Here is a 26,045-nt window from a genome sequence, read left to right as displayed (position 1 = left end):
AACGATTCTGCGGGTTGGTGCTCATCTCCATTTCTAAGGCGAAGAGCCGGCGTTGTCCATAGACATCTCCAGGTCATGTTGCCGGCATGACTACATGGAGCGCAGTTACCTTCCCGCCAGAGCGGTACCTATTGATCTACTCACATTGGCATGTTTTCGAACTGCTAGGTTGGCAGGAGCTGGGGCTAACAGCGGGTGTTCATTCCGCTCCCGGGATTTGAACCTGGGACCTTTTGGTCCGCAAATTCAGCAGCTCAGCGCTTTAACACACTGTGCCACCAGGGGTATCTCACAATAAAAAGTACAAATGGAGTGTTAAACCTGTAAAAATATTTTAATCCACCATTTTATATAAGGAGGCTTTAGAAAGATCAAACAAGTATGAAAACAAGACAACAAGAAGCATCTAGGTAGCCTTTTTGATATAAATACTGGTGTATTCAGTATTAGGTTGAACCAGCTGCTGTTTCCATAGCAAGGTGAATGGCCATTCAGGTGAAAGTCAGCATGAGTTCATTCTGATAACTTTATGGAAAAATTCAGACTTCATGGGGGGAAATGTTCATCCATTTTACTCCTTATCGAGAACGGTTCTTCATTTTCTGTCTCACTTTTTTGCCAGGCCTCTTCTGTAAATAGAATTAAAGACAAATATGAAATCACACACCAGGTTATCGTGCTTATCTAGCCCAACAGCAACACACAAAAGAGGGGCAAGCCATCAACAATGTAGTTGTATCTAGAGATAGTTGCAAGTGGTTCACATTTATTACTTGTATATCTTCTTCCACAATAAGATTCAAAGTGACACATGTGCTGACTTCTCAATAGGATCAGGATATGACTTTAGGACATGGAGGATACTTACATTGACATTCTTTTTTCCTGCTTTCCCAGGCCCCTTGTAGTGGGCTTTGCTACCACGGAAACTGGATACATCATTGTGACTTTCTTTGGTATTCCACTTCGACCCTTTCTTCTTTCCACCAAAACCAAACTTCTGATTTTTGTAGCGTCGTTTTGCACTTTGTCTGAAAAAAACAAATACATAATCTTCATAATAAATTGCCCATCTGTCTTACGACATTTGTATATTGTCAACCCCTCAGTAGCTCTCCTCTTATATTCTAAATATTGCCCAAATTCATCTCACACTTTCACAAGTAGTGAAATGTGTCCCATTCTTACTGGTTCTTAAAAGTAATGTACTGTTCATTTTACAGCGAGAGAATTATGTCTCAGTGGAAATCCTAGAAGCCAGCAGTTGATATATAGCATAACATATATAAAAATGGCTAAAGCACTAAGACTTTAAGTCTTGAAAAGTTCAATCTTAGTAGATATTCATTGGTAAAACTAGTCCCAACCATCTGAAATAATGAAACATGTTTAAATGTAATGACTTTAAACAATATCTTAATGAATGTGAAAACCAGAAACCCTAATAACATTAAAATTGAACATCACAATTTGAAATAGAAGGTAATGGTGCGTAAGTATATTGTAAGGATTGAAAAAAATCCCTTCTCTCTACTATAAGGAAACTTCTTTTAAAAACTGCTTTGTACCAAGAATTCAAATCAAGCACTGTAAATAATACAAAATGTTTAACAGAAAGACCATTTATCGGAAAACAAAAATAGAAGTCTTTCTGGGATTTGTTTTTCACTTTTCTAGGTCTTACCCTTTATTTACTGGTTTGCCTCCAGTAGCCTGCTTCTTTCTTTGAGGAGCTGATGCCTTCTCACCATCTAAGAAGTCCAGTTTGTCAGAAAGACCTGTGTGAAAGGCCAAATTGGATTTGAGAATAGTTTCAGTAAAATTTCTCAATAAAACTGGGCCTTAGTCCCCGTGCATATGTACATATGAAAACGGGTAAGACATGAAAACACCTTATTTTTAACAGATCTCACAGGCTAGGTGGCAGCTGGGGAATATAATAATAATAATTTTATTTTTATACCCCGCCCCATCTCCCCGAAGGGACTCGGGGCGGCTTACATGGGGCCAAGCCCAGGCAAAACAGACAATGTAAAAAACTCAACAATAAAACAAGTCAATCAAGAATAAAACAGGTCATAAAACAAATGAAGTCACATACAATAAACATACTTTGATAAAATCCTGGGTTGGCTCCTGAAAAGAACTGGGCCAAAAAAATTGCAAGTAATATCAGATACAATTGGGGAGAGGTAGATACCAGAACTATTGTCCCATTAAAGTGCTAGGGAAGGCGTACACAAGGAAACTGGCCAGCTAAAGGAATAAAGTGCAATAAAGATAAAATAGGCAACAGGTCAGTCCTTTACTATGGAAATCAGTTGCCAAAGGCCTGTTGGAAAAGCCAAGTATTCAGGCTCTTCCGAAAAGTAAGGAGGGTAGGGGCCTACCTGATCTCCCTGAGAAGAGAGTTCCAGAGCCAGGGGGCCACGATGGAGAAGGCTCTCTCCCTCGTCCCCACCAACCGCAACTGCGAGGGTGGTGGGAGTGAAAGGAGGGCCTCCCCCAACCAGCGAAGAGATTGTACAGGTTCATAGGGGGAAATGCGGTCATGAAGGTGGGTGGGTTCTAAACTGTTTAGGGCTTTGTAGGTGATAACCTGCACCTTGAATTGGGCTCGGAAAATAAACGGCAGCCAGTGGAGCTCCTTAAACCGGGGGGGGGGGGGGGGGGTTGACACCCTGTAATTCGCTCCTGTCAGTAGCTGTGATGACTCATGGGCCTTATAGTCCTGTTCCTAGTACTATTGTGGCAGACGAAGAGGAAAACATGGGGTTTTCGCCAGTTCAGCAAGAGCCGGAGTCTCTTCACCTGCAGGATGTTGATGTTTGCCCTCAAGAATTCAGCCAAACAGGCCTTGGGCAGAACTCCCCCCCGTTTCCCAGGAGGGAAAATTATTCTAAAGATAGGGGAGTCAGGGAGGCTAATCGGAGAAGCCTGAGAATCGCTGCCCAACAAATGGCTGATTAGGTCTGCTTCCCTTGGGAAATTCTAAGGAGTCATGCATCTGGACAGAGTTGGGTTTCGCTTCTCGTTCTCTAGGGAAAGAGTTCTGTTGGCGGGAAAACGAGACCCAATATAGGTGTTTGGCGCGAGGGATTCTTTGCGGAGTCAATTGATCAGCTTGAGGAGAGAGATCGTGTGTGGACTTCGTAATCCCAGTTCCTTGCTTCCCGGATCAAGCTTCAAGCCTTGCCCTGTCTCACGGTTTTACCACGGACTCTGTTTCATGCTTCATGTTTGCCTCGTCTTCAGTCACGGATCTAGCCAAGAATCAAGTTTATTTCCAGCCTTGTTGTCAAGCTTCATTGGACTTTAAAGACTCTGTTATTTCCCCACACTATTGCTTGGCAAAGTGTGTGTTTCGGTCAAGTGGATTAAAACTTTGAACTCTAATATTTTATATTGGACAATACATTTCTGGACTATATTTGACCTCATCTGAAAGGTCTGTTTCTGAACTATATTCTTCACTTGTTTTTATTGACTTTATATATTTCTTTAATAAAGATATTTGATAGAGACTGGCCTCTGTGTAAGGTTATTGGTGCTCTGCAGCCAGGGTCCTGACAGTAGCCTGGCTGCCGAACGCTGGACTAGTTGCAGTTTCCGGGCCGTCTTCAAGGGCAGCCCCACGCAGAGTGCATTGCAATAATCCAGTCTAGAGGTAACTAAGGCATGGACCACCATAGAATCATAGAATAGTAGAGTTGGAAGAGACCTCATGGGCCATCCAGTCCAACCCCCTGCCAATCGCATTCAAAGCACCCCCGACAGATGGCCATCCAGCCTCTGCTTAAAAGCCTCCAAGGAAGGAGCCTCCACCACAGCCCGAGGGAGAGAGTTCCACTGTCGAACAGCCCTCACAGTGAGGAAGTTCTTCCATGACCAGATCCGACTTCTCGAGGTACGGTCACAGCTGGCGCACAAATTTTAATTGTGCAAAGGCCCTCCCAGCCACTGCCGACACCTGAGCATCAAGTGTCAGCACTGAGTCCAGTAAGACCCCCAAGCTGCGGACCTGCGCCTTCAGGGGGAATGCGACCCCGTCAAGCACAGGTTGCTATCCTATGCCCCGATCAGACGTACGACTGACCTGGAGGACCTCTGTCTTCTCATACTTTAAGCTTCAGCTTGTTCACCCTCATCCAGACCAACACAGCAGCCAGACACTGGTCCATTATCCGAGGGGCTTCCTTGGATTTAGGTGGAAAAGGGTAGTAGAGTTGGGTGTCATCTGCGTAGAGATGGCACCGAACTCAAAAACTCCGGATAACCTCGCCCAGTGGTTTCATGTAGATGTTAAAAAGTATGGGGGACAAAATAGAACCTTGCGGGACCCCACAGGTCAATGGCCCGGGGTCCGAGCAGGTGTCCCCCAGCTTCACCAACTGGGAACAACCCTCCAGAAAGGACTGGAGCCACAGCAAAACTGTGCCCCAAAGGCCCAATCCAGAGTGTCGTCCCAGAAGGATATCATGGTCGATGGTATCGAAAGCCGCTGAGATGTCCAAGAGAATCAGCAGGGTCACACTCCCCCTGTCCAGTCCTCTGCTGAGGTCATCCACCAAGGCAACCAAAGCCGTCTCGGTACTGTACCCAGGTCTGAAGCCAGACTGCGACTGGTCCAGAAAATCAGCGTCTTCCAAGAATCCCTGGAGCTGAGAGGCAACCACCCGCTCCAAGACCTCTATATAGACCTCCATTATGGTAAAGAACTGCTAACCCTTAACACTGGCTGGCTAGAAGAAGACTGACAATAAATGGAGTCCAGCAACACCTGAAGGGCCACAAATCCCAGCCATGGTCAAATTGGTCAAAGAAGCGCAGCCTGTGGATGAACTCCTAAACCAGCTTGTCACAGATTACAACCAGGGAGACATTCCCATGGGAAATAATGAGCTGGATTTGTCTCAGACTCCTATTCAGGTGCAAGATAATGAATTAGTTGACCTTGACAATCAAGGAGCGCCATTGCTATCTAGAGTAGATCGTTTGCAATGGAAAGGAATGCCTAGGCGCAGCCTGAGATTAGCTGGAAAATGGGAGGCCTCTGAAGGGAAGAGGAATGCATTTTTGGGTTGCTTTTAAAAGTGTGTGTTTAGAGACAATTCTTTGTCAAAGCAAATTCTCGTTTCATCAGAGTGGATGTTTCTTCATGCCTTGGAAATTCTCCTGTTCTTGAATCCTTGCAACCAGTCGACTAATGTTCCTTTGGAAATGGACTCATGACTAAAGACTAAATATGTGCAATGCCTAAATCAAATTGCTAATCATACTCAGAACAGAGCCACTAAATCAACAGAAATCACATAACTATGGACTCTTTTTTTGCAACTACTTTGGGATCTTTATTTCTGCCTGCTTTGATCATATATATTTTGCTGTAGCTTAATAAAATTACAAAATACTATTTTTGTGTGTGACTTGGTGTCAACAGCAAGGTGAACTATTCTGAGGTGTGACATGATGGGTGTGAAACTATAAGAGAAATATATCCACAACATTCACTTAGGTTGCTTGAGCTTGAAGTTCAGGAGTCAGATTGACACATTCTTTGCTAAACAATCTTCACTATAAGTACATTCCTTCTTATATTGCTTCTGCAATATGGAGACTCCTAAACATCCTTCTGTTAACACAAATTCTTGCATTCATATTACAGACTATCCCACTTTTCTGCTAAAAATTTATTGGTGAAGATTGGGGTAAAGGTAGACTCACCTTTTTGGTATTTCTTGATTGAGTTCAACATTGTGGACTTCTCTTTTTGCCTCTTCTGCAGTACCTCAGTTTGTACCTATCAACATGAAGCAGAATGTAGACATTGCTCTTCCATATAAATCCACCTTCTTTTTCTTAAAACGTCCTTTGTTGTTGCCAGTCCAGACTGAGCTATCTTTCCCACATAACTTAAGAAATCCAGTAGTTAGATATAACTCCCCCTCTCAACTTCAAGCAAGAATCTCGTCACAAATGTTATATTCACCTTTTTGCCATATTTCCGCAGAGCACGAAGTTGTTTAGCTCTTTCAGACTTCTCCATCGCTTCTTGTTTGCTCTTCAGTTTTTGCCGAATCTAATTAAGACAGAGCAATCAATATGCTTCATATCCAGATGAAGGAAGATTCCTAAACATGCAGCTATGGAACTCTGATTCACAACAGAAGTTATTATTTTCAGTGTGTTGCTACTTCACACATCTATCATTTAGGACACCAATAAATGAGGATATGGAATTTTTACAAAAGCAGAAGTAGTACTTTAAAATAAATCAGTATTATCCTGATTTCTTTATTATTAATCATGCTTCTCTCCTTTGCTTGCTTGATCATTGCATGGAGCACACTTTTTACCTGAAGTAATTTTACAAGAGAAGCACAGAAAACATATCGAATGAATTAATTATGGCAATGCCTTCAATTATCGTTTGTGGTGAATAGCTAGTAATATCTCACATCTTTTATTTCATTATGCATAATGTTCTATCTAAGACCTATCATCACTACAGTAAACATGTATCTTCAGGATTTCGTGTTCAAACTGGGAAGGCAAAGAATCTTATCCAAAATCTTATTTTAATAACATTGAATGATCAGATGTGCTTCTGTAAATTTATTTTTCAGACGCTCCTTTTTCCTGTACTTATTTCTTCTGTGTTTCTATCACACATTAATGGCTAGAACCAGCAAATGTCAGGCTGAGAGTGTCACAATTTTATATCTAATTATCTAGATTAGGAAGATAGTCATTATAAGAGTTAGATATTTTAATTTTAAAATGTGAGGAGTAATCTTACCTTCTGCATCTGCTGATCAGATTTTGCCATTTCTGCAAAATAGTCATCAGGACGTCTGGTGGGTATTTTCAGCTGATGTAGTCGAGGTAAGGCCTCTAGGACAGATGCTTGGGCTTGATGGTAACTGTGGAAACAAAACATTAACTTGTTAGTGAAGTTTTATATATAGTTAAAATATTCCATGTCCTGGCACTGTAAGTAACCAGATTGTAGACTTTATGACATTGCCACCCATAAACATATATTTAAAATTAGAAAATTTAGCTCTCCCATCTCTCTTTTCCTATCTAAATTATTATTCCAGTTAGGATGTCCAAATATATAGCCATGTCATGCAAACTTCCTGAATCGAGAAACCTTCATTTCCTGTTCCCCGTTAATTTCTCTTTTCCCCAGAAAGCTTACTGCATTCTCCCTAGTGAGGTTGCTATTGCTGTTAACATTCTTTCCTCTCTAAATGGGTTGCTATTTTAACATTGCAGTCACCCAGTATGACAGAAGGGTACTGCTGACAATGCTAGTTTCTGGGTGGTAGCAACTTTTATGGATGCAATGGAAAATACTACTAGTATTTCTCAGCTGTTTTTGGCTGTATCTTGATGCTGTACGTTTATTGGGTTGACATTACATTACAACAACACCTACCCGTGGCATAATGGCATAGAGAGGGCATAAGATCATTCTGACAAATCTGGAACAATAATAAGACAAATATGTGCAATGCCTAAATCAAATTGCTAATCATACTCAGAACAGAGCCACTAAATCAACAGAAATCACATAACTATGGGTGTATGAAAGTCCTACTAATTCAACATGACTACAAACTGCATTTTGGCAAATGCTTCATTAGGCTATTACATATGTGCAGTGAGCAACAACTGCGAATACTACCAAAACATAAGAAAGTTGCAATCATGAGATGCAACTATTGTTATGTAAAAGGATAAAGAAAATACAATACACAAAGCTTCCAATTACAGGGTGAAAACTCAACAAGAAATAGACTTACAAACTCATTTCTCTTTTGAAGTCATTCTCAGGATCATCAGCATCATTGTCAGTGGAATGATTAGAAGGTGCACTCTTGGCATTTTCTGGCAAGCAAGAGGTAAGATCAAGCCTTTCAACCCAATCCAAGTCCCTCTGGAACTCAGATAAGCACTGCTTCAGTCCATTCTAAGAAAGAGCATACGATGTGATAATAAGAGTAATACAGAGAACTTCCATACACTACTTAGTACAGTCGCTTCCAACCTAGTGCTCTTCAAACGTTAAACTACAACTCCCTCCAACATCCTCAGCCAGTACTGGCCATGCTAGATGTGCATGATGTGGATTCTAGTGCAGCACCTTGGGAAAAAGCTGTGCTTTCATGACAACTAAAACAATTGCTTAAAAATCTCCACCTACCCCTAAAGCCATCAACTAGATCTTGTGCTGATAATGGTATTCCCTTAAGATTCCCATTAAAAGTTAAACACTATCTTTACTGCTTCATAGCCAAAGAGACACCAGTTTATTTTAAAAACAAAAGCCTTTCCTAGTCATGAACTATAAGCAAAAATAAAGTTGCTTCTGCCTCAGCAAGGACACCATCAACAGAAATTGATGCAGGCTTTTCTAAGTTGAAGAAAAATAAGTGACCATATTTTATATCCTCTACATAATATTTCACATCAATTTTGCTATGTATGGCAAATAGATACTGATGTATTTACATGACCCCACCTCCAGTTCAATACTCTGCAGTTTATTTGCAATGATTTCGTTCTGGCAAAATAGTGAAGTTTTTCTATAATCAAAATGTTCCACTACGAGAAGCAGATAAACATGAACCAATTCCACATGGGTCACAGTCATACAGGACTCACCACATTGTTGATAATTTTCGGCCGTCCCTCTAGCACAACATTTAAGCCTGGCTTTAGTGCGCCTTTAGAAAACGCCTGCTGGAGCTACATAAAGAAATCTTACATGTACATTTTCTTGGATAGTGTTACCATATACAAATATCAGAAAAGCTTATTCCATTTGATAATGGAAAAGAATGTGCAAACAATTCATACATAGAAACACAAGGAGAAAAAGACCAAATGAGCGAAAGATATAATGTAGTCTTCCAGGTGTCATCAATCTACAATTCATACAATTTTTCTCCACCAGTTATGCTAATTAGGAAAACAGAAAATTGTAGTTTACTATCTGAAGGATCTAGTAATTCGAAAACATACAAATTTGAGTAGATCCGGTGGGAAGGTAATGGCGCTCCATGCAGTCATGCCGGCCACATGACTTTGGAGGTGTCTACGGACAACGCCGGCTCTTTGGCTTAGAAATGGAGATGAGCACCAACCCCCAGAGTCGGACACAACTGGACTTAACGTCAGGGGAAACCTTTACCTTTACCTGTCTGAAGGACCACAGCATTCCTCACTCCTGGTCTAAAACCAGACATTCTAGTTCCAAATAGTCAATGCAGCAATCTGGTCTTACATTGACATGTTCTGACACTGCACTATGAGTTGGTGCAACTTAACCCAGTAGACCCTGGCTTAAATCTTTTTTCTCAAGCTTTGACACAATGAGGTTCTTTCACACTCAGTTTCTTGTCTTTAATATAAAAAATAACATTATTTATTGGGATATTCTAATCAAGATAATCTACATAATGTTCTTTGAACCTTTAAAATATTATTCATAAAGATGAAAGATCATTAGGTGTTATTGATATTTTTAAATTTCTAGCCCCTATTACTGTGAAATTATGTTGTGAATCCTACACACACTTATCACAACAAAGTAGCATCTTTATCTAGACAAGATAAAAAAGTGGCCTTCCATAACAACCTATGAAGAGAAAAGGTTACCAGGGCCAATCTCAAACTGATATGGAACTCAGTTACAACTCTCAGTCCTTTAAATCACTAGCTTATATACTATCACCATGGTTCTCAACCTTTGGTCCTCCAGGTGTTTTGGACTTCAACACCCAGAAATACCAGCCATCTTACCAGCCGTTAGGAATTGTGGGAGCTGAAATCCAAAACACCTGGAGGACCAAAGGTTGGGAACCAGTATATTATCAGACCCCCTACTCAGCCATGTCCCTAGGAGAGAAAAAGTGGCCCGCCCCTACTTGTGCACAGAACAAAAATAACAGTCCAAACTCACCTCACGGTCTGTGATAAGAGACTCATCCGAATCTGAGGACGATGGCCAATCTTCGTCCATGTCCATGTGGGGCATGGCAGACCTTTTATGATAACTGGATTCAACTAAGATGCACCAAAAGGCAAAATAGTTTAAAAAAACACATTCCATCCTCCAGAACATGAGATAAAATGTGAGTAACTGCACAAATACCCTAGATACACGAGATCAAAAAAACTTACTAATGCAAGTGATCCAAAACTACAAAATACTGGCCAACACAGGTATATACTATAAAAATCCAGTCTAACCATCACTAACAATAAATACACATCCCATTATCGTCTATTTCAGACTAGAGAAAGTAAGGTATATGAAATCATATCATCATAGAATCATAGAGTTGGAAGAGACCTTGTGGACCATCCAGTCCAACTCCCTGCTAAGAAGCAGTAAAATAGCATTCAAAGCACCCCCAACAGATGGCTATTCAGCCTCCGCTTAAAAGGCTCCAAAGAAGGAGCATCCACCACAGTCCAGGGCAGAGAGTTCCACTGCTGAACAGCTCTCACAGCTCTCATCAAGTTCTTCCTGATGTTCAGGTGGAATTTCATTTCCTAGTTTCACATCTTAGTCTCCAGGGCAGCAGAAAACAAGCTTTCTCCCTCCTCCCTATGACTTCCCCTCACATTATTATACATGGCCATCCTGTCTCCTCTCAGCCTTCTCTTCTGCAGGCTAAACATGCCCAGCTCTGTAAGCCTCTCCTCATAGGGCTTGTTCTCCAGACCCTTGATCGTTTTAGTCACCCTCCTCTGGACACATTCCAGTTTGTCAACATCTTCCTTCAATTGCGGTGCCCAGAATTGGACACAGTATTCCAGGTGTCATCTGACCAAGGCAGAATAGAGGGGTAGCATGATTTCCCTGGATCTAGACACTATACTCCTATTTATGCAGGCCAAAATCCCACTGGCTTTTTAAGCTACCACATTGTTGGCAAGTTTAATTTGTTGTCCAGGACTCCAAGATATTTTTTACATATATTGCTCTTGAGCCAAGCATCCCCTATTCTGTAGCTTTGCATTTAATTTTTTCCGCCTAAGTGGAGTATCTTGCATTTGTCCCTGTTGAACTTCATTTTGTTAATTTTGGCCCATCGTTCTAATCTGTTAAAATCATTTTGGATTCTGCTCCTGTCTTCTGGAGTATTGGCTATGCCTACCAATTTGGTGTCGTCTGCAAACTTGATGATCATGCCTTCTATGTTGTATAGAAGGTTGAAAAAATGCCACATTTGTATAAAGTTAATCTGGACTAAATTTCCTCTCCAATTTTGGACACTGGGTGCCATCTACACTGTAGAATTAACGCAGTTCGATGCTGCTTTAACTGCCATGACTCAATGTTATGGGATCCTGAGGGTTGTAGTCTGGCAAGTTATTTAACCTTCTCTTCTAAAAAGTGCTGCTGTCTGACCAACTACAAATCCCAGGATTCCATCGCACTGAGCCATGGCAGATTACATTTAGTCGGCCATGAACCACATTAAAGTACCACTTATTTCTGATATGCATGAACAATACAACTTGGGCCCTCGGGTGTTTTGAACTTGAGCTCCCACCATTCCTAACAGCCTCGGGCCCCAGCTGAAGCGGCTGAGGGGGGGAAGGAAGGGGCCTGAGGCCGTTAGGAATGGTGGGAATTGAAGTCCAAAACACCTGGGGGCCCAAGTTGGCCCATGCCTGGCCTATAAGCGCACACTATTCTCACTTACCTCCTACCCGACTGAACACGAGGAAGCCACATAACAGCTACTTCCGGTAAGGAGGTGACGTCCTCTTGGGCAATTCCGATTCCTTTCGGCCATCTTTTTCGAGGGCGCAACATCCGGGACGCTGTCGCCATAGCAACCGACTCTGACGCTTTCTTTGCCCTGGTCCACTGAAGACTTCTCTCTGCTTTTCCGGCAAAGGCTCCGAACCTGCGGCGCCATGTCGGTGATCGTGGCCCAAGCGCTCCACATATTTGGCTTCCAGTCCCGAGTGGCCAATAATATTTGTTTCTTTGACGAGCAGATCATAGTGTACCCCGCGGGAAACAGCTGCGTGAAGTATCACATAGAGCAAAAATGGCAGAAGTTCATCCCAGGTAAATCTAATCAACTCAATCCAGATGCATTGATGTTTTAATCTATCTCCTTCAGGCATGGGCAAGCTTCGGCCCTCAGGGTGTTTTGGACTTCAACTCCCACAATTCTCAATAGCCTACCCATATGTATAAAAGTATGTATGTTATACCTGCTATGTCTAGTTTTCATGGCTAGAATCACTGGGTTGCTGTGAGTTTTCCGGGCTGTATGGCCATGTTCCAGAAGCATTCTCTCCTGACGTTTTGCCCACATCTATGGCAGGCATCCCCAGAGATTGTGAGGTGTGTTGGAAACTAGGCAAGTGGGGTTTATATATCTGTGGAAAGTCCAGGTTGGGAGAAAGAACTCTTGTCTGTTTGAATGTTGCAATTGATCACCTTCATTAGCATTGAATGGCGTTGCAGATTTAAAGCCTAGCTGCTTCTTGCCCGAAGCAAGGGAACCACTGACCACATAGGGAAGCTGAGGAAGAAACACAACCTACCAACTATCTACAGACCCACTAAGAAAATCCAACAAATGCTACGTTCAGTGAAGGACAAGAGGGATCCTCTCACCTCTGCAGGAGTCTACCATATACCATGCAGCTGTGGACAAGTCCACATAGGGATCACTGAACACAGCAGTATTGCCCAGACACGAATCAAGGAACCTGAAAGACTAATCCAACCAGAGAAGTCAGCCATAGCAGAGCACTCGGGGAACCAACCTGGACAGCATATTATCTGAGAACACAGAAATGCTGGACCTCTCTGACAACCACCATGTCAGACTGCACAGAGAAGCCTGTGAAATCCACAAGCATCTGGACAATTTCGACAGAAAGGAGGAAACAGTGAAAATGAGCAAAATCTGGCTACTAGTACAGTAGAGTCTCACTTATCCAAGCTAAACAGGCCGGCAGAAGCTTGGATAAGCGAATATCTTAGATAATGAGGGATTAAGGAAAAGCCTATTAAACATCAAATTAGGTTATGATTTTACAAATTAAGCACCAAAACTTCATGTTATACAACAAATTTGACAGAAAAAGTAGTTCAATACGCAGCAATGTTACGTTGTATTTACTGTATTTACGACTTTAGCACCAAAATATCACGATATATTGAAAACATTGACTACAAAAATGGCTTGGATTATCCAGAGGCTTGGATAAGCGAGGCTTGGATAAGTGAGACTCTACTGTATTTAAACAACTTTAAAATCAGGACAGTAAATAAAGAACACCACTCAGAAAACAGAGGAATTCCAGACATGAATCAATCAGGGCCAGATAACACCTCCAAACAAAGGATTCCCCCAGGCAGGAAACAGCCAGACCTTGAAGCTGCTAGGCTATTCAATGCTAATCAAGATGGCAAATTGAAACATTCACACCTGTGGGAAAAGGTTTTTTTCTCCCACCTGAAACATTCCACAGACTATTTTCCAACATACCTCACAACCTCTGCATGCAGAACATCAGGACAGAATGCTTCTGGGACATGGCCATACATCCTGGAAAACTCACAGCAACCCAGTGATTCCGACCATGAAAGCCTTCAACAGTACATTCCATTATTCCGTTTTTTTTATTAATTAAAAAAATAAAAAATACAGAGAAAACACAATAAAACAGATTTTCATAGTACATAACACCAAAACTACTACATCTAACAAAACTAAATCTAAATCTAACACACTAACCTACACTAATAACAGCATACTAGACACACAACTACTAAAACCATTCTATGAACCTCACATTCAGTGCAAACCTATGTCATGCAGTTCAATGTAGTATGAATGTAATATTGTAGTTAAACTGCTGGCCATATAACGCAGTTCCAAACTGTATGATATGGCAGTGTAGAACCAGCCCCTGTCTGTTTATTTTTATCCCCTAATTATCCTGCTTCCTTTAGATAACACTATATCACCACACCTTTGTGTTTAATAACATTCCTCTAATGCATAAGTCCAATAGTTGGACATTTCCCCCATTGTTGCTGTGAATAGGTGCTTTGGTTGCGCTGAACCATGGCAATTAAAGTGATGTCAAACTACCTGCATTTTACAATATAGATGTACCCTTAGAGATGGTTTTGCCAGTTCCTTCCTCTGAAATATAACCCACAGCCCCTGGTATTCATTGACCGTCTCCAATACAAGTACTAGCTTGCATTGATTTATTGTCATTCCAGATAACAAAAACCTTGAAGTTGCCATGTTCTGCTCAGAGAAGCTTTGTTTATATGTGCACATGTGTGTTTGCTTTATAGGCTCAGAGAAAAGTCAAGGGATGCTTGCACTGGCAATTAGTCCAAATCGGCGCTATCTTGCCATTTCAGAGACACTCCAGGATAAACCTACTATCACAATTTATGAACTGTCCGCTGTCCCATGCAAGAAACGAAAGATCCTGAACTCCTTTGATTTTTCTGTCCAGGAATTTATCAGCCTGGCGTTTTCCCCAGATTCTAAGTATCTAGTGGCACAGACAGGGCCTCCTGATTCACATCTTGCCTATTGGATGTGGGAAAAGCAAAGAACAATGGCTATTATTAAAGTTGATGCTCAGAACAATCCTCTCTATCAGGTAAGCTGAATATCCTGAGTAAGCCACACTTGGATAATTCTCAGGGAAATATATCTTCACAATTGGAGACCACAGTTAGTGAATCTGTGATTGTTAAGATGGCATTAACCTGAAATCCAAGCTCCGATCTTCCTTTTGTACAATGTTTTCCTGTACCCCATGAGGCAGAGAAATTGTGACAATGAATGGGTACACACATATTTCAGATCCGCAGTTGCACTTGAGGCAGCACTGTCCTGTTCTTCCAGTGACTGAATGTATACACAGTAGTCTTCACTCACTTCATAAATGGTATGTTCTCAAAATAGCCCAAATCTAGAATGAGGCTTCTGTTTGAAATTGTCGTGATAGAACCCCACCACTATAAAGAAGCACACGACAGATTTCAAAGCGCTTACAATCCAGTCTAGAAATACCAGTATATGAAGCTGCCTTAGACTAGACATTATCGTGATGGCTGTGCTCATCAAATTGAAATAATGTGTGATCATTTCTAATGGAATACCACAGGTACAGAAAACTAGAGATTTCTATAGTTCCAATTCAGTCCTAGGGTGCCGAATTAATGCAGTCTGGCACCACTTTAAAGGCTATGGCTCTATGCCAGGCCTGCACAAACTGTGACCCTCCAAGTGTTTGACTCCAGCTCCCAGAATTCCAAGGTATTGGAACAACTGGCTATGGCTTCTGGGAGTTGGAGGCCCGCACCCCTTTGGTCAGCCCTGCAGTGAAATCTTGGGCGATGTAGTTTTGCAAGTTATTTAGTCTTCTCTGCCAAAGAGGGCTGATGATTCACTAAACTCCAGTTCCCAGGATTCAACGGCATTGAGCCATGGTGGTTAAAATAGTGTTAGACTGCATCCATTCTACTGTGTAGATACACCCCTAGATTGTTCTAATTCTCCAACAATATCAAATTGCATTTTTGTATTTTTCTATACAACATAAATATAATGTGCTGGAGACAAAACTTCAAAAGGATTGTTGTAGGTGGCGGATATAATCGGTACACCTGAAATCATGAACGTGAGCAAGAGTTTCTCTGGCAGATATGTTCCTATACAGCAGGATTGTACTGGATTGCTAATCACAAATGAAGGGCTAATTTGATGAAAAGACTCCTCCAGGCTATCTACAGCTTACGCTGTGTTTAAATCTACATATAATGATCATATGGTAATCCTGACTGCTGAAGATTGCTCGGCATACATTTTGTAAGCCTCATATGGATGATAAACATGGGATATAAATACAGTAAACAAATATCAATGTTTCAAAAAGTTCTGAACTTTTCTGATTGGCGAAAAGGCTGGTGGGAAACTGCCCCCCCCCCCTCAATAAGGTCTGGTGGTTTTTCATGGCCACCACCATCTTCCCACAGGACCTGACAGAGGGGCACAGCTTCCCACCAGCCTTTTCACTACCACCTTGAAGGGGCAAAGATGTAAAAATACTCCTCTTAATCCAAAGTCAAAAGCAGGAGGCCCCTTTTCTGTGGAGAGGGCGAGGAAAAACACCACGAAAATTGGATCTTCAAACTGCAAAAGAACTATTTATTGCGTGGCCATAGCAATGTGACAAATACATGCATGTTAATGTGGGATTTGTGTATTGATAGTGTTTAAATGTAATTGTCTTGGTTGTATTGCATACTGATTGCATCATCCAGAGTGTACTATAGTCTGTAAAGAGTTAATTACTGAGAAGCTGTGTTGACCTTGATGTGTGGGTGGAACTGGGGAGTGTCCAGACACAAGTGTGTATGCATTACTGATTGCATCAGTTCTGTTCTGTTCTGAGTTGAGTCAAGTCCTGGGTTCATCTGCAAGTCTGTTTGTCTTATTACTGCTTTCAGTAAAACTTGTATATAGTTTTACTATCGTCTTGTCTCTTCGTTCTGTGTTCCACTGATTCCATCCGACTGCTGCTGTGCTGCGTAAATTACTCTGACAATGCATACATGCAATCAAAGGATTTGTCCAATTTTCAAAATGGCTGCAAGGGTTTTTATCACCTCCACAGAAATTAGTAAGCATATCCTTATTGGCTTACAAAGATCATTTACCCCATTTGTCTAATGTTGTCTACGTCACAAGCATCTTAACCACCATGCAATCCCATTGGTTTTCTATGCTGTAACATGTGATTCTTTAGACAGTGGTGCTTTCATGTTACTGACCCTGACTTGTTGCAAGTATACGCTCAAAATTGTATGGGAACCGGTTCTGACTTGATGACTTGTTATTATTTGAAAGTAACTTCTTTTCTCTGGAACAACTCTTTCCCCAAACATCAGCATTTTCTCTCAAGCTCAGGCCTCTTGCAACTTAGGTCAATCAAAACATATGGGACTTATAATCATTACAAGTATCTTTGAAAATTCTTTTTAAACCCACGTCCCTCTCAACCTCACATTACATTTTATTTTTTATTTTTTTTGTAATGCACACTTTCAAAATTGAGGTGTGCATTACATTTTATGGCACATATTCAAGTAAATACGGTGTTTTGGATAATTGTCTTACTAAATAATTGTTTTACACCCTTTGTTTTAGTGAAACTTTTTTGTTTAAATTATAAATCATAAAGGGCAATACAGTCTATTACAAAATATTTATTTAAGATTAGATAATATTTTGTAGTGTGCTGTTTTACAATTTAACTTTTTTCTTGTGTTTAAATTTAAAGTGATCAGCTAACAATGAATAAGAATTGTCTTTTTGGTGTGTGAACTGACATTTTCCTTAGCTGCAGTTAAAAATTGAGTAAATATCTGAAATTGATTGTGGAATTGATTATAGTTGTGCTTGCTTGTTTCCCTTAATTTTAATATATAATAATATTTTGTCTTTAAAAAACAACTGATCACTTGATTTTTAATTTTTCTAGACTAATTGTAGGCACAAGTAGAGTAACACAAATCTCAATAATGAAATTCCACTTACATTTTCACTCAATATAATGTATCTTATTTACTTAACCTTACCAATCCCAGTTCCACTTTTATCAACCACTTGTGTCCAGCTATTTTTCTTCACACACACACACACACACACACACACACACACCCTACCCACTGGGAACATTTCTATCTTTGATTCGTGTATTATTTGAATTTATCAATTGTGAAGAGAGTGTGGTTTAGTTCTTTATATTTTCTTTTTCTCTTTACTCTAGCTATTAGAGTTCTCCATTTCGAGCCCCAATTCTTCTTACAACCTTTTGTGTATTTCATCCTTTCAAAAATATAATCCTGGAGCATACAGTTTGCTAAATATTCAAACAAATTTTAATTCCCATTTTTCCTGCTCTTTTCAGCTCAAGACTACTGTTGCTTGGGTAGTCTATAATATGTTTTATGATATCTGTCCATTTGTTAGTGCTACTCTTGCCCACAATTTTCTTAATAAATAATACCCTTTTATTCAGTTTTACTTTTTTCCCTAATAATTCTTCCATCTCTTTCTTTATTTTATCATAAAATATTTTTATCTTGTCACAGTCCCACCACATATTCATAAAAGTCAATTTTGTCACATTTGTGCCAACATAGTTTTGATGATGATTTAGTTATATGGGCTAATTTAAGTGGGGTTTTGTATCATTTGGTCAATATTTTCCATTGTGTTTCTTTGGTCCTAATATGTTATGATTGAGCCTCATGGCTCTGCTTCTGGCAGACGTGGACGTAAGACTCCTCGAGAGTCAGATACTCTCGAGGAGCGAGAAAGAAAGAGGCTGCGAGATATCTTTGCAGAACCATCTGACGAAGAGTCTTTTAAGGGGTTCACGGAGAGAATGGAGGAAGAGCTGGTTAGCTCGGAAGAGGATGAGATGGATTGGACTCGGGTAAGGGAGGAGTTGGGTGCCACTGGCAATAATGGGATGGAAGATGAATGGGGACCTTCAGGATTAGACCCATGGACAAGCTGGAGGGATGGGACGGGATCCACAGCTGGGGATGCTGTGGGGCGTAGTCAGAGGTGTTCCAGCTCTGATGAGGAAAGTGATGAGGAAACGCCCGGGTTAAGGAGGGCAGCTGATAGTGATGAGGATTTGTAACTGGCATAAAATGAGGCTTGGGAGCAATTGCAAATTGCGTTGGGCAAGGTAATCTGGACGAACGCTTGGGATCTGTGTGGGACGCTTTCCTGAAGACTGGTGTGTTTTCGTGTGCTGATACGTAAGTTGTTTTGGAATTTGGGTTCAGACGGCGGGAGGAATTGTGTGGGCTTTTGTTTGTGCAAAACCTCTGCTTAATCTCAATAGCTTTGACCTTCCGTCGTCTTCTTGACGGACGCCATCTGCTACTCTGGATTTACGGACTGAAAACTGACTACGGGCTCGCTTTCTCCTATTGGACTTGGAAAACTGCAAACGTCTGATTCTGCCTCTCGACCTTCGGAACGAACTGGGACTACGCTATTGCTTCAATCCTTGGCTGCTGAGTTTGTATTGGAAATTTGCCTTGCTGTGTGAAGGAGTGACTCCTAGTTACTCAAAACATAGTGCTGGCAGCAGAGAGGCATCTGCTGCCAATTAGTTGCATTCTTTTGAACTCTTTGTTTCCCAACTTCTGTTTGTTTATCCCCAGGCTGAAGCAAGCTGTTTTGATTTTACCCGGATTAAACTCCGGTTTAATCCGGTTTATCTTTTGAACGTTTTTCTTGCCCCTTTTTGTTTTTAAAGGCTAAAGTTGCCTTGCCCTTGTCTTTTACGGGCATTTTGAGTTCTGTAAATCCAATAAACTCTGTTATCTTTGATCTTGTGGCGTTCTGTCCTTGACAGATTGCCCAACGCCCATAAAAAAGTTTACTGCAGTAATAAATCTCGTCAGGAAGACGATGGATGAGTTAAAGGCTAAGTTTGACCAATTACAGGCGGCCTTTAACGTCAGTCAAGCAGCCCATGCTGTTAAAGGACATGTTTTGACCCCTGAACGCTTTGACGGATCCAGGTGCAAACTGCCAACTTTTTTGGCACAAGTTGAGCTTTATTTTTCTCAGCTCAGTGCTCATGCTTACCCTACGGACACTAGCAAGGTGGCATTTATTTTGAGTTTGTTGACTGGTCCTGCAGGACAATGGGCCACCAATTTGATTTTGGGAAATGACCCAGTCAAAGACAATTTGAATAATTTCAAGAAGCTTCTAACTGACACTTTTGGGGATCCCCTCCGTACGGAGAATGCTGGGTGGGCTCTGTATCGGTTGAAACAGGGAAAGGGGACTGTTTTGGATTACTTAAATAAGTTTAATTTGTACCGTCACCAGCTGGATTGGGGGGAAAATGCATTCATGCTTTTGTTTACTGCTGGTTTAAGTGATTACCTCCAGGACGAATTGGCACGCTTGGAGCCGGCTGAAAATTGGGATGCCTTAGTAGCTAAAGTGCTGCGTTTGGACGCCAGGTTCGAGTCCCGTAAGCACTCAAAAGCAATGTGTGCGCCACCTATGCATGTAACCAAGGCACCTGTGGTGATGGGGGAAGAGCCTATGGAGCTTGGGGTCTTTAAAAAGCTGTCTACTGAAGAAAAGAACCGTAGGAGGCAGCTGGGGTTGTGTTTGTACTGTGGGAATGCTGGGCATTTTGCCAAAAACTGTAATGTGAAACCTTCCCAGCTGTCGGGAAAAGGCCAGCCCTAGTGCGACGTGAGTCCAACGCATTAGGGCTTCTAAAGCAGTCAGCTGAGGGGAAGAAGCATGTTTTCGTACCCATTACGTTATCTGTTGGGGGAAAGGAACTTGTTTCTACTTTGGCACTGCTGGACTCAGGGGCTACGGTCTCTTACGTAGATATTGAGTTTGCTAGGAAGCATGGCATTCCTATAGTGCGCAAGGCATGCGACGTGTGGGTGGAAGGTGCGGATGGGAGACTATTGGAGACTGGGGTGGTTAACCATGAGACCTCAGCAGTAATGTGGGAAGTGCAGGGAGTAACGGGAACGTTTGTGTGGGATATTACGAGCTTGCCCAGATACGACGTGATCTTGGGGATGGATTGGCTAGCCGTAGTAAATCCACAAGTGGATTGGGTGGCACGTAAACTGACCTTAAAGAGGCAGGGTTGTTGTACTCTGAATACTACTCAGCCTGATATGGAGGGAGTGCCTGATGAGTATGGGGAGTTCGCTGATGTATTCTGTAAAAAGGAAGCGGACAAGTTACCGCCGCATAGGCCGTATGATTGCGCCATTAAACTAGCGGAAGGTGCAAGATTGCCAGTGGGAAGGCTGTACGCCTTGACTGTACCGGAAAGGCAAGCTTTACGAGAGTTCCTAGATGAGAATTTAGCCAAGGGGTTTATTCGCCCATCTAGCTCTCCAACTGCGGCGCCGGTATTCTTTGTGGCCAAGAAGACTGGGGACCTTAGGTTGGTTTGCGACTATCGTATCCTTAACAAATACACCATTCGGGATAGGTACCCGCTACCTTTAATCTCGGAACTGCTATCAAGGGTGCAAGGGGCTAAGGTCTTTACCAAACTTGACCTGCGGGGGGCGTATAACTTAATCAGAATACGGGAAGGTGATGAATGGAAGACGGCATTTAACACGTGTTTCGGATGCCACGAGTTCCGAGTCATGCCTTTCGGACTTTGCAATGCGCCCGCGGTCTTCCAGAGGTTCATAAACGATGTGTTTAGGGACCTAATTGATCAATTTGTGGTAGTTTATTTGGATGATATCTTGATTTTTTCTAAGGACGAGAAAGAACATCGTCAGCATGTCAAGCAGGTTCTGCACCGCCTGCGGGCTAGTGGGCTCTTCGCCAAGGCTTCCAAGTGTGTCTTTCATGTGCCTGAAGTGGAGTTCCTAGGTCATGTAGTGTCAGGTAGGGAACTTAAAATGGACCCACATAAGGTTGACGCAGTCAATTCATGGCAGGAGCTCAAGACCAAGAAGGATGTGCAAAGGTTCTTAGGGTTCGCTAATTACTACCGGGAGTTTATCCCGAATTTTGCCAAGCTCACGGTGCCTTTGACGCAGCTCCTGCGTAAGAAACAGCCATTTGTGTGGGGGCGGGAAGCTCACGACGCGTTTTTGCAACTAAAATCTAGCTTTCAATCAGACAACATACTAACACACCCTGATGTAGACAAACCGTTCGTGGTAGAAGCGGACGCTTCTAGCTACGCGTTGGGGGCTGTATTGTCTCAGAAAGATTCTTCAGGGACCTTGCGTCCCTGTGGATTTTATTCGCGGCAACTAACACCATTTGAGCAGAACTATACCATATGGGAGAAGGAGTTGTTGGCGATTAAGGTGGCGTTTGAGGTGTGGCGGCACTGGCTAGAAGGGGCGCGACACCAAATCGTGGTCAGGTCTGATCATAAGAATTTGGAGCACTTGCAAACAGCTAAAAAGTTAAACCAGCGTCAAATCCGATGGGCTTTGTTTTTCTCCAGGTTTAACTTCAAGGTGCAATTTGTGGAAGGGAAGGCAAACTTGCGGGCCAATGCCTTGTCCCGCAAGCCGGAGTTTAAGACCAATGAGCAGGTAGTATGTCAAACCATCTTGCCTACTGCCTCTCTATGTGTTGTAGATAATGAGCCCGGGTTACATGACCAGATCATTGAAGCTCAAAGAGAAGATGTGTGGACTCAGGAACAACTCATGCTGTTGTCAGCAGGTAACCGTACAATACTGCCTCACCTACAAGACCAAGACGGAGTATTGGTACGCAGGGGGCAGGTCTATGTACCAGTGGGGGCCCTCAGGTTAGAGGTAATTAGAGCCCACCATGATGAACCCATGGCTGGGCACTTTGGCAGATTCAAGACCGTGCAGCTCATTACCAGGAGCTACTGGTGGCCAAAGATGCGGCAAGACATTCTGCGCTTTTGTGACAGCTGCGCTGTTTGCCAGCAGAGTAAGACACCTGTTGGGCGCCCTAGAGGGTTGTTGTCGTCTCTACCTGTTCCTGAGAGGCCATGGCAAATCATTTCCATGGATTTCATTTCAGATTTGCCTAAGTCTGGGGGTTATACTTGTATTTGGGTGGTGGTGGATTTATTTAGCAAGCTGGCTCATTTTATTCCTTGTTCGACCATTCCGGCGGCCCCTACGTTGGCCTTATTGTTTACTAAGCACATCTACCGTTTGCACGGAGCTCCTGAGGTGATTATTTCGGATAGGGCTCCACAATTTGTGTCACGCTTTTGGAAACACTTCCATGAGTGCTTAGGTACTAAGTTAAACGTCTCTTCAGCGTTTCATCCGCAAACGGATGGTCAGTCGGAACGGGTTAATGGGCTCTTAGAGCAATATTTACATTGTTTTTGTTTAGATCAACCCACTGCTTGGGTGAAGTGGCTACCGGTGGCGGAGTTTGCTTACAACAATGCGGTGCACACGTCTAGTCAGCATACGCCATTTGAACTGACTTATGGTTTTCACCCACGGGGAGGTGTGGCGCCGTCGACCAATGTGGTCTCTTCTGACCCTGTGTACCGCTCCTCGGAAATGGCTGCGTTGCATGATGTTGCCCGTCGCTTACTGTTGGAAGCTAAGGCAACGCAAAAGACTCAGGCCGATCGCCGCAGGCAGGCAGGGGAGGAGTTGGAAGAAGGGGATTTGGTGTGGTTGTCTTCCAAGCATATTAAACAGGCTGGGGGAAAGTTTGCGCCTCGGTATTTGGGTCCCTTTCCTATAGTTAAAAAGATTTCTTCCGTTGCGTTTCGTTTGCGTTTACCGTCTAGTTTAAAGGTCCATCCAGTGTTCCATCGTTCGCTGTTGAAATTGGATACCTCCAGTCGTCGTAATGCTATAGCGGAGGATATCACTGCCACCTCTCCGCCTTCGGGGGAGGAGGCCTTTGTGAGAGGGGATAGTGTTATGATTGAGCCTCATGGCTCTGCTTCTGGCAGACGTGGGCGTAAGACTCCTCAAGAGTCAGATACTCTCGAGGAGCGAGAAAGAAAGAGGCTGCGAGATATCTTTGCAGAACCATCTGACGAAGAGTCTTTTAAGGGGTTCACGGAGAGAATGGAGGAAGAGCTGGTTAGCTCGGAAGAGGATGAGATGGATTGGACTCGGGTAAGGGAGGAGTTGGGTGCCACTGGCAATAATGGGATGGAAGATGAATGGGGACCTTCAGGATTAGACCCATGGACAAGCTGGAGGGATGGGACGGGATCCACAGCTGGGGATGCTGTGGGGCGTAGTCAGAGGTGTTCCAGCTCTGATGAGGAAAGTGATGAGGAAACGCCCGGGTTAAGGAGGGCAGCTGATAGTGATGAGGATTTGTAACTGGCATAAAATGAGGCTTGGGAGCAATTGCAAATTGCGTTGGGCAAGGTAATCTGGACGAACGCTTGGGATCTGTGTGGGACGCTTTCCTGAAGACTGGTGTGTTTTCGTGTGCTGATACGTAAGTTGTTTTGGAATTTGGGTTCAGACGGCGGGAGGAATTGTGTGGGCTTTTGTTTGTGCAAAACCTCTGCTTAATCTCAATAGCTTTGACCTTCCGTCGTCTTCTTGATGGACGCCATCTGCTACTCTGGATTTACGGACTGAAAACTGACTACGGGCTCGCTTTCTCCTATTGGACTTGGAAAACTGCAAACGTCTGATTCTGCCTCTCGACCTTCGGAACGAACTGGGACTACGCTATTGCTTCAATCCTTGGCTGCTGAGTTTGTATTGGAAATTTGCCTTGCTGTGTGAAGGAGTGACTCCTAGTTACTCAAAACATAGTGCTGGCAGCAGAGAGGCATCTGCTGCCAATTAGTTGCATTCTTTTGAACTCTTTGTTTCCCAACTTCTGTTTGTTTATCCCCAGGCTGAAGCAAGCTGTTTTGATTTTACCCGGATTAAACTCCGGTTTAATCCGGTTTATCTTTTGAACGTTTTTCTTGCCCCTTTTTGTTTTTAAAGGCTAAAGTTGCCTTGCCCTTGTCTTTTACGGGCATTTTGAGTTCTGTAAATCCAATAAACTCTGTTATCTTTGATCTTGTGGCGTTCTGTCCTTGACATAATATGTTTATTTTTTAAATTGAATTAATCCAGTGTTCAATGTCTGGCTCAATGCAGTTTAAATCCTCTTTCCATATCTCAACTAATGTTTGTTTCAATTTATATTAAATTCGCAATAAATAAATTAGATATATCCCCAATATGAATATTAGATAATAAAAATGAACAGATATTTGGCAAAATGATGAAAAAATTAAAACTAAGTGGAATGAGGTTGATTGGTGACCTCTTAAACATAGATGGGACAATTAAAGATTGGGATGTGATAAAAGCAAGTGTGGACAAAGCAATTGGTTGTTATTATATGGTTTGAAACACAGGAGTATAGAGTGGAGGAGAAAGGAAAGTCCAGAAACCGATTTTGATCAGATATTAACATGAAATTAGAGAAGGAGAAAGGCTTGATGGGTTTCATTTACAGTAGAGTCTCACTTATCCAACATAAACGGGCTGGCAGAACGTTGGATAAGTGAAAATGTTGGATAATAAGGTGGGATTAAGGAAAAGCCTATTAAACGTCAAATTTCGTTATGATTTTACAAACTAAGCACCAAAACATCATGTTTTACAACAAATCGACAGAAAAAACAGTTCACTACATGGTAACATTATGTGCAGTATTAATTATTGTATTTACGAATTTAGCATCAAAACATCGCTATGTATTGAAAACATTGACTACAAAAACACTAGCTACTAACAAATTGTCTACAAATAAAGATAGAATTGCATAAAATGAACTTACAGTAACAACATTGTCAGAAATTAAGTGTGTAAAAAGTTCAGTCCTTGCTGCCTAGAGAAATAGCTGTGGATCCGGGTAGGAGGCAAAACTGCGTTGGATAATCCAGAATGTTGGATAAGCGAATGTTGGATAAATAAGACTCTACTGTATAACAAAATAGTCAAAAAACAAAACCAGCTGATCATTTGATGAACATAATACACAATTGGCATTCTATTATGTTTTCCTTTTCAGGTGAGCTTCAATCCGCAAGATAACACTCAAGTCTGTGTTACAGGAAATGGAATTTTTAAACTTTTCAGATACACAGAGGGAACCTTAAAACAGACTAACTTTGTGCGGGGAGAGCCTCAAAATTGCCTGTCCCATGCCTGGCTCTCTGAAGAGAAGGTGATTGTCGGAACGGACACAGGCAGGCTCTTGTTATTTGATTCTGGTGATCTACGCTGGGAGACCAGTATTGAGCGCAAAGAAACAGTCTCTGCAGCATCAAAAGAGGACCAAATGCAGGAATCAACAGATAGGTAAGGCAATGTTCGAGCTGTTGACCCTGGAACTGACAATGTGTTTTGGAAGGTATTGTGTTTGACTGTGAAAGCCAAATCTTAAAGCTGCATCTTGGTTGCAACTGTGTTGTTGGCC

General features: G+C 42.2%; 2 protein-coding genes across 2 annotated transcripts in view; one reads left to right on the top strand and one right to left on the bottom strand.

The window, feature by feature from the left end:
• Positions 1-315: 315 nt before the first annotated feature.
• ebna1bp2 (EBNA1 binding protein 2) lies at positions 316-11,856 on the bottom strand. The gene is made up of 10 exons (XM_003220196.4): positions 11,730-11,856; positions 9,974-10,077; positions 8,674-8,757; positions 7,812-7,978; positions 6,800-6,923; positions 5,990-6,079; positions 5,725-5,800; positions 1,685-1,778; positions 869-1,031; positions 316-629 (listed from the first exon to the last, which is right to left on the bottom strand). Exons 2-10 carry the CDS (start codon positions 10,046-10,048, stop codon positions 579-581), a joined length of 924 nt encoding a protein of 307 aa, XP_003220244.2. The 5' UTR covers positions 10,049-10,077; positions 11,730-11,856; the 3' UTR covers positions 316-578.
• cfap57 (cilia and flagella associated protein 57) overlaps positions 11,848-26,045 on the top strand; it is a 38,540-nt gene continuing 24,342 nt past the window's right edge. The window contains exons 1-3 of the mRNA XM_016993216.2: positions 11,848-12,103; positions 14,366-14,682; positions 25,638-25,927. Of these exons, the coding sequence (XP_016848705.2) occupies positions 11,947-12,103; positions 14,366-14,682; positions 25,638-25,927 (764 nt within the window). The 5' untranslated portion in view covers positions 11,848-11,946. The remainder of the gene's footprint in view (positions 12,104-14,365; positions 14,683-25,637; positions 25,928-26,045) is intronic.

This window comes from Anolis carolinensis, chromosome 4, assembly GCF_035594765.1.
Source record: "Anolis carolinensis isolate JA03-04 chromosome 4, rAnoCar3.1.pri, whole genome shotgun sequence".
NCBI lineage: Eukaryota > Metazoa > Chordata > Lepidosauria > Squamata > Dactyloidae > Anolis > Anolis carolinensis.
The sequence above is the reverse complement of the archived record's forward strand: the minus strand, read 5'-3'. Positions and strand labels throughout refer to the sequence as shown.

Bases quoted from the DNA above. Each gene is read 5' to 3' on its own strand.
- ebna1bp2 (XM_003220196.4), bottom strand. From the start codon at position 10,048: ATGCCCCACATGGACATGGACGAAGATTGGCCATCGTCCTCAGATTCG. The intron at 6,924-7,811 runs GTAAGTCTATTT...TTGTTTCCACAG, and splicing joins TTCAAAAGAGAAATGAGTTT to TTACCATCAAGCCCAAGCAT. The intron at 6,080-6,799 runs GTAAGATTACTC...TGTCTTAATTAG, and splicing joins CTGATCAGCAGATGCAGAAG to ATTCGGCAAAAACTGAAGAG.